Genomic DNA, 7,259 nt, shown 5'->3' with positions numbered 1-7,259 from the left:
AGCTTGAAGCCCTGGAGAGAGTTCACTCCCACATCCGGGTCATAGACCTCCATTAGTGGAAATCGAGAGGATAAGGCTGCGTTTTCGATAATTTTTACTTCCAATTCTTCCCTTAAGAATCGGGGTGCATTGTCATTAATGTCCACTATTTCCACTTCCACGGGAAAAAGATTCAATTTATCCTCAACAAGGATGTTAAAATTCACCAGACACCGAGCCCTCTGAGCGCAGAGCTCCTCCCTGTCTATCCTGCCCGCGGTGACCAAGCTGCCGCTTCGCGAGTTCAGAGCAAAGAGCTGCATCCTACCTCTGGAGACGATGCGGACTCCGCGCTCCGCCAGCTCCTGGGGCTCCAGCCCGAGATCCCTGGCAATGTTGCCCACGAAGGAGCCTTTGTCCAGCTCCTCAGGAATGGAGTAATGGATCTGCCCGGCCCTGGCCTCCCGCAGCGTCCCCAGGAGTATGAAGAGCAGGATCAACCCGCTATAATGCCAGCGGCTTTGCAGAACCGCCATTACTGGCTCGTTCTGGACTTCCCTGGGATTATGAGCTGGGGGGACACGTTCGCATCAGTTTGGAGCGTCTCAGAATTGGCGGTCAAGGCCAATAAACAAGCAGTGATCAGATGCGAATCGATTTAGGGAAGGCTTTCTGCGCAGCGGCAGAGCTTTTCCTGTATAATCTGCTTTGTGCTTTGAGGATATAACTCGAGTTCTCACCGCTTTCCTTACCCGGGTTAGTGAACAGCGACGCTTAGAGTCCTATCTTAATACTGCACCGTTCTGCGGAAACCATCAATACAAAGGGTCTTATTTCTGCTAAATCTGTATAGATGACACTCAATATTTCTCTCCCCAAGAATTAAAAGCATTTGGAAAAATAAAATATCATATTCTGAAATTTTAAATGTTTCTTGGAATGATGCTTATTTTTGTGACATCTCTTAGGGTCTTGGAGAACACAAATACTTTTACACTTTTCGGTAAATTTTGAACTCCACACTCCACCATCGTTTATATTTGTCTAATTTTCAATAAGGGCACCAACAACCACGAACAGGTTTAGAACCAATCCACCACTATGTTACAGGAGTTGTCATTTTTAGATGTTATTACCTATTTTTATTAACATAGATTAAGAACTGCACTATTTAGCCAATATTTGTGTATACTTTAAAGAAAATGCAATGAAAGTGAAAATATATAGGCTACAGTGAAAAAGTATTCTTATATTTATATTATGTATAACAATGTTTAGGACTGACTACCCTGAATTTATGTAATCCACTTAATTGTCTACATAGATATAAATAACATCTTACAGTGAGAATGTAAGATACTAGCATATTAAAAATGTTTCTGGACAGACTGTTTTAGAATTAATAGAAATTTCAAGAGTATTACTAAGTGGCATTCTATGAAAGAACTACTGCAACACAGATAAATGATCAAAGAATTTCTAAGACCCCCTCTCATCCCCATTCTATGCCCAGAAAAATCAATAAAACACCAAAAACTGCTAGAGTTAGCCTGCATACTTTTTAACTTCTAAAATAATTATCTGAAACCTAATGATATTTATGGGAGGAAAAGGTTTTGAAGTAACTCACCTGTTGCAAATTGACTGAATTAGAAGTCACTTGGGCATTGTCATTACTGGTACTTTCAAGACAAAAGGCTTCATTACATAGAAGGTCTTGTGGTGGAGCATTTTCAGGCTTTATATTGAGAAATTTAAACTCAGTCTTTGAGGAATGTGCGGCAGCACACAGATTGTAGGAATAAGGTAAAGTCCCTTCCCCATAGTTGGGGAGGACTCCAGGTCCAGTTTTGGAGCAAAAACTAGTTTGAAAGCAACTCCAAGTAGCAGGGTTGGAGGAGCGCCGCAAACTTAGGGCGACTGCCAGAATCACCGAGAGCAGGAAGAGCACGGAGATCAAGGCCAAGGCCACCACCAGATAAAACTGCAGCTCAGCCTGGGGGTCAGAGGGCGAGGGCCGGTCACTGAGGTCCGGCAGCGCCTCCTGCAGGCTGTCGGCGAAAACCAGGAGCAGCGTGGCGGTGGCCGAGAGGGGCGGCTGTCCCCCATCGCGCACAGCGACCAGCAGGCGCTGGCGGGCCGCGTCCCTGTCGCCCAAGGCCCGGGCCGTCCGCACCTCGCCTGTGCGCAGCCCCACGCTAAACAGTCCGGGCTCGTTGGCCTGCAGCACGTGGTAGGACAGCCAAGCGTTGTGTCCAGAATCGGCGTCCACCGCCACCACTTTGGTGACTAGGTAGCCGGGCTGCGCGGCGCGGGGCACCGTGTCGAAGAGCGCCGAGCCGTCGGGCCCCAGCGCCGGGTACAGCACCCTGGGCGCGTTGTCGTTGCGGTCGCCCACCAGCACGCGCAGGCTCACGTTGGAGCTGAGCGCTGGCGAGCCGTGGTCGCGGGCCTGCAGTGTCAGTTCGAAAACGCGTAGCTGCTCGTGGTCGAAGGCGCGCTGCGCGAACACCACGCCACTCTGCGGGTTCACGGACACGTAGGACGACAGCGCGCGTGGCTCCAGGTCGCTGGCCACGATGGAGTAGGAGACCTGGCCGTTGGACCCCAAATCGGGATCCGAAGCGTTAACTTGGGCGATGGAAGTGCCAGGTGGGTTGTTTTCTGGCACATGGACCACGTAGGAGGCCTGGTGGAAAAGCGGAACGTTGTCGTTGACGTCCGCGACTTTCAAGGTGACACTTCTTTTAGAGGAAAGGGGCGGCTTGCCTTTGTCCGTAGCTGTTATAGTGACATTGTATTCTGGAGTCTTCTCTCGATCTAAGACTCTTTCAGTCACCAGCTTGTATGTGTTTTTTGTATCTTGAACTATTTTAAATGGGAAATTTCCTTTTATTTGGCATAAGACTTCCCCATTAAACCCAGAATCTAGATCATGTGTTTTGATCAAAGCAACAACAGTCCCAAGCTCAGTGTCTTCTTTTATATATTTAGATTCAGAATCCAGGGTTATCTCAGGAACATTGTCATTTTCATCCAAAATGTCTATTTGTATTTTGCAGTGGGCAGTGTGATGTCCACCATCCTTTGCTTCCACCCCAATCGTGTAGCTCTCTCTCTCTTCAAAGTCCAGTCCTCCAACGGTGGTGAGTTCCCCTGTTTTACTGTCCAGCTTGAACAGTTGTCTTACTGCCTTGTCAACGTTAATAAAAGTGTAGGCGATCTCGGCATTGATGCCCTCATCCAAGTCAGTGGCCCTCACTCTTAGCACAGAGGAACCCAGGGGTAGGTTCTCTGGAACACTGACCCTGTACACGTCCTGGGTGAACACTGGGGGGTTATCATTTGCGTCTGCCACAACTACCCTGATCTGGGTAGTGCAGCTTCTGGCTGGCTCACCCCCATCCACAGCCATGAGGACCAGGTGGTGGCAGGACTGCTCTTCTCTGTCCAGAGGAGCCTTCACTACCAGTTCCGGGTATCTACTGCCGTCTGGGTTCTCCTTCTGGATCAAAGAGAAATGGGGGTCAGGGCTGAGGTAGTACTGCTGCAGGGAATTGACACCTACATCTGAATCTTGTGCAGATTCCAGGGCAAAGGTGGCTCCAGTTGGGGTCATTTCACTGATTTCCAGCTCAGTGACATTTTGGCTAAAGGTCGGTGGGTTGTCGTTGACATCCTGAATCTCCACGGTTATATGAAAAAAGTTCAAAGGCTTTTCAGCGACCATTTCTAATTCCAGAACACACGTTGATTTCCTGCCACAAACCTGCTCTCGGTCTATACGGTCGCTCACAAGTAAGTCTCCGTTATCGGTGTTCACTGTGAAGAATTTCTTCTCTGCACTAACCCGCAGGTTCCGAGTAGGCAAATCTCGCAGGCCAAGCCCCAGATCCTTGGCGAGGTTCCCCACCAGCGAGCCCCTGGCCAGCTCCTCTGGAATAGTGTAGCGGATTTGCTCTGAAAGCGCCGGGCGGAACAAAGACAGCAGGAAGAGAAACAGCATTCGCCTCCGCCCAGCCTGGAGCTTCGGTCCCAAGCGGTGTCCCATCCCACCCTCCGCGCCTTTGCCTTTCTGATTCAGAAGAGCTGTGACCGCTAAATTATCCCAAGGACTTCTGAGCAGGAGAGACTCCTTGACAGGTCTTGACAGACCGATTCTCGCATAGATATTTCCGCCGCAGAAAACCTGAAAGTGCACAGATCTCGCGATTTCGCGGTCCACAGGAGATTCCTTTGCGTCAGAAGGAGCCGATACTTTTTGTTCAGCACTAGGCAACAGCGGCACCCCGCGACTCGGCTGCAGAACTGCGTTAGTGATTACTAAATCAGCTCCAAATACAGAGCCGGCTAGAAGACAGGTCCATTGTGTCCTGATATAGATACTCATTTGTCCCATGCTATAAGGATTTTAGCCTTTCAAATATTTAATATATCTTCTTTCTCTCTATAATTTCTTCGAACTTGAACTTTATGCCTCCAAATCAGGTGATTTTTATTCCTCAAAGCCAGAGGTATCTTGCTGAAGATGTTTATTGGCGTCATCGTGCTTTTAGTTTCCATTTCATACAGTAGCCATAATAACATCTTTCCTGTGTGCCTTAGTAAAATTGAGGACCAAATAAAATAATATCCGGAAAGTGACACAAATGAAAGTGGTGGCAGAAAGTATAATATTAAAATTCATGAAATATCTTGATATGTATTGTTATTTCGCTCTTTCTTTCCTTCTAACTTATAAAAGTTATAAATCTCACAGCTTTTAGTTTTAGTAAAGATAGATGTTATAATCTTCTTCAGATAATTGATGGATAGCAAGGAGACTGGTTGTCCTTATAAAACAGAAGTATGGTAAGAAGCAAGAAACTCTCTTTTCCTTAGTTTCCAAGTCTATTTTTATTAAATGACCATAATTTTAAAACTATTTCACTAAGCTTATTTTTTTCCACACTATGTTACCATTGTCTTTAATTGTACTGTTTCTTCTTATGTAGCTCAGCAATGGTGAATTATTTGGATTTTGGAAGTGAAGTATGAATCCTCATAAAGATATATTCCAGAGAAAGTGATCTACGTAGTCCACTTTTTCTTGGTTGCCTTTCAACTATCTGATTATCTCAACTCTTTGTTATAGACACTCTTCCATATCAATAAGCACTCCAATTTCCATGTTTCTGATGGGTGAATATTAGAATATTAATTCAGAAATAGTTTTTTAACCACATAATACATTATCATTATAAAGCTTAGAAGATGTATAACAATGTAGAACTCATCTTATAGTGGAAAAACTGATTTATCCAGGATGCTAAACAGAAATTCACTGGTATCTCTAATACGAACATAAAATAACAAGACTTTGCTTCAAAATATGACTGAGCAAGTGCCCCCCTTTCTTTTCTTTTCTTTTCTTTTTTTTACCACTGTATGAACACTTCAGTTAGTACAGGGAAGTTTTTTTCAGAACACATATGAAACTAAAGATTCAAATATTTAAGACTATAGAGTATACATAGTATAGACACTCACAGTGTGTAGATCAAACATTTTATTATGTAAAGGCTATTGAAGGTTATAGAGATATAGAAAATATTTTTTCCCATTGCATGAAAAAGAGTCTAGAGCATATACCCAAATCTATACAGTATTCTTTTACTTCAAAAATAATGAAAAGTGAGTTTTCATGCATGAGTGAATGGCATCTGTACCTATCACAGAGATAGGTCTCTTGCTACTCTTTGGATGAATTCACTATTCAGTGAGTCTGCACATTGTATGCAGTGAGGTCAAAATTACCCATATATAATTAGATTCCCTTCATATAAATATTAAAAAAGAAAAATCAAGTGGTCTCACATTCCCAAATGCATGATAACCCTTTCATGTTATTAAGTAATGTAACCCATAGGTATGTTAATAATATTCCCATTTTCCCTGTTTATTCATAATTTGCAGCTGATGTTCAAGTTGTTGAAAGTACAGAATTTAAAAGATTGAAAAATCTTTTTAAAAACAGATCTAAAAATCATCTCCAGCTAACCATATACAAAAATGAATAGGGCACACAATTCGTCCATTATATAAGACATATTCATGAAATTTGAGACACACAGACCAGTAAGTCGTATTTCATCAGAAAAATCTCATAGTTTAAGATGAGTACATCCCTGAGAAATCCTTTTTAAATTTTCAAGTCTTTTTAAAGTTGTGTCAGTGAAGATTTAATTAACTATCAAGTTAGGAAGGAAAAAAAAGGGAATTTTATTCAAACCAAACTGAGGATTATAACCAAGGAAGCAGCTTCTCAGAAAGTTCTGAGAACTGCTCCACCTGTTAGAAGTTGAAGGCACAGTAATACGCATTTTTTTTAGAGACAAAGGATCATATATAAAAATAATGTACTGATACTTTGTGTAAAGTTCACCAAGGATCCATGGTCCAGGTAAGCAGTACAAAACAAGCAGAAAGTCACTGTGACCCCCTACAGAGCTGGGAAAGAGCACTATTCTTTTAAGAAGTTACACAGATAGCATCAGAAGAAAAAAATACTGATTTTTACAGCCAGGCAGGCATTCCCATCTCTGAGGAGCTCTGGTTAGCCTGTAATGCAGATATACGCTGCATATTAGGGAGGGAGGAGGATAAAACAAAGACAGAGGATTTTATCTTTAATTTCTCTTGTCCTGTCTTATTTCATCAGTTGAATTTTATTTCATTAATTGACTTTCCAAATACGGATCTTAAACTCTTGTAATAAAGTGGAACTGTACCTGCACTTTCAGAAATGCAAACATTTAGGTCCATATTGATCCTGAAAGGTGGAGGGGTGGTGTGTAACCAAAAGATGCCAAGCGTATGGCATATTTGTATTCAATGACTGTATCTAGTTGGAGATTTTAAACTGCATCACAGAATTTATTCTAAACCACAATTCAAAGGCTCCATCTTATTGAATTCCTCTCTCAACAAATACACAAGTCCAATTATTACATAATTTAACCCAAGCTTTCCAGATTTTAGAATGCCACAGATATTATCACTATAAATTTAATCTGTCTTTCTGATATTCATCATGTTTTCTATATTCTTCCACTTATTTATGCAAATTATTATTATTACTAAATTGCAGGTACTAAAATACCAATGCTGTGGAATACTTTTTCCAAACATATGTACTATGGTATTTAGGCAAATATTCAAAAGAGAACATTACATCCAACAATTAGGACTAATTAAACACCTATTAACAAACAGTTCTAGTATAAGAAAGTCTTTGGATA

The 7,259-nt window shown here is 42.4% G+C and overlaps 1 protein-coding gene and 1 long non-coding RNA gene across 3 annotated transcripts in view; one reads left to right on the top strand and one right to left on the bottom strand.

Annotated features, from left to right (window-relative positions):
• The first annotated feature begins 2,541 nt into the window (after window positions 1-2,541).
• LOC132345762 (uncharacterized) lies at window positions 2,542-4,903 on the top strand. Of its 2 annotated transcripts, none has more exons than XR_009495283.1 (3): window positions 2,542-2,631; window positions 3,042-3,125; window positions 3,836-4,903. It is a non-coding gene; the product is annotated as an uncharacterized lncRNA (long non-coding RNA). The 2 variants fall into 2 exon arrangements; XR_009495282.1 differs by having other exon boundaries at window positions 2,625-2,714.
• An 83-nt stretch (window positions 4,904-4,986) lies between these two features.
• The window catches only part of LOC132342109 (protocadherin gamma-A5-like), a 42,014-nt gene continuing 39,741 nt past the window's right edge, over window positions 4,987-7,259 (bottom strand). Inside the window, exon 2 of the mRNA XM_002689236.6 lies at window positions 4,987-5,153. Coding sequence (XP_002689282.2) covers window positions 5,127-5,153 — 27 coding nt within the window. The 3' untranslated portion in view covers window positions 4,987-5,126. The remainder of the gene's footprint in view (window positions 5,154-7,259) is intronic.

Source organism: Bos taurus, chromosome 7 (assembly GCF_002263795.3).
Source record: "Bos taurus isolate L1 Dominette 01449 registration number 42190680 breed Hereford chromosome 7, ARS-UCD2.0, whole genome shotgun sequence".
Classification (NCBI taxonomy): Eukaryota; Metazoa; Chordata; class Mammalia; order Artiodactyla; family Bovidae; genus Bos; species Bos taurus.
This window is presented reverse-complemented; position numbering and strand designations above follow the sequence as displayed.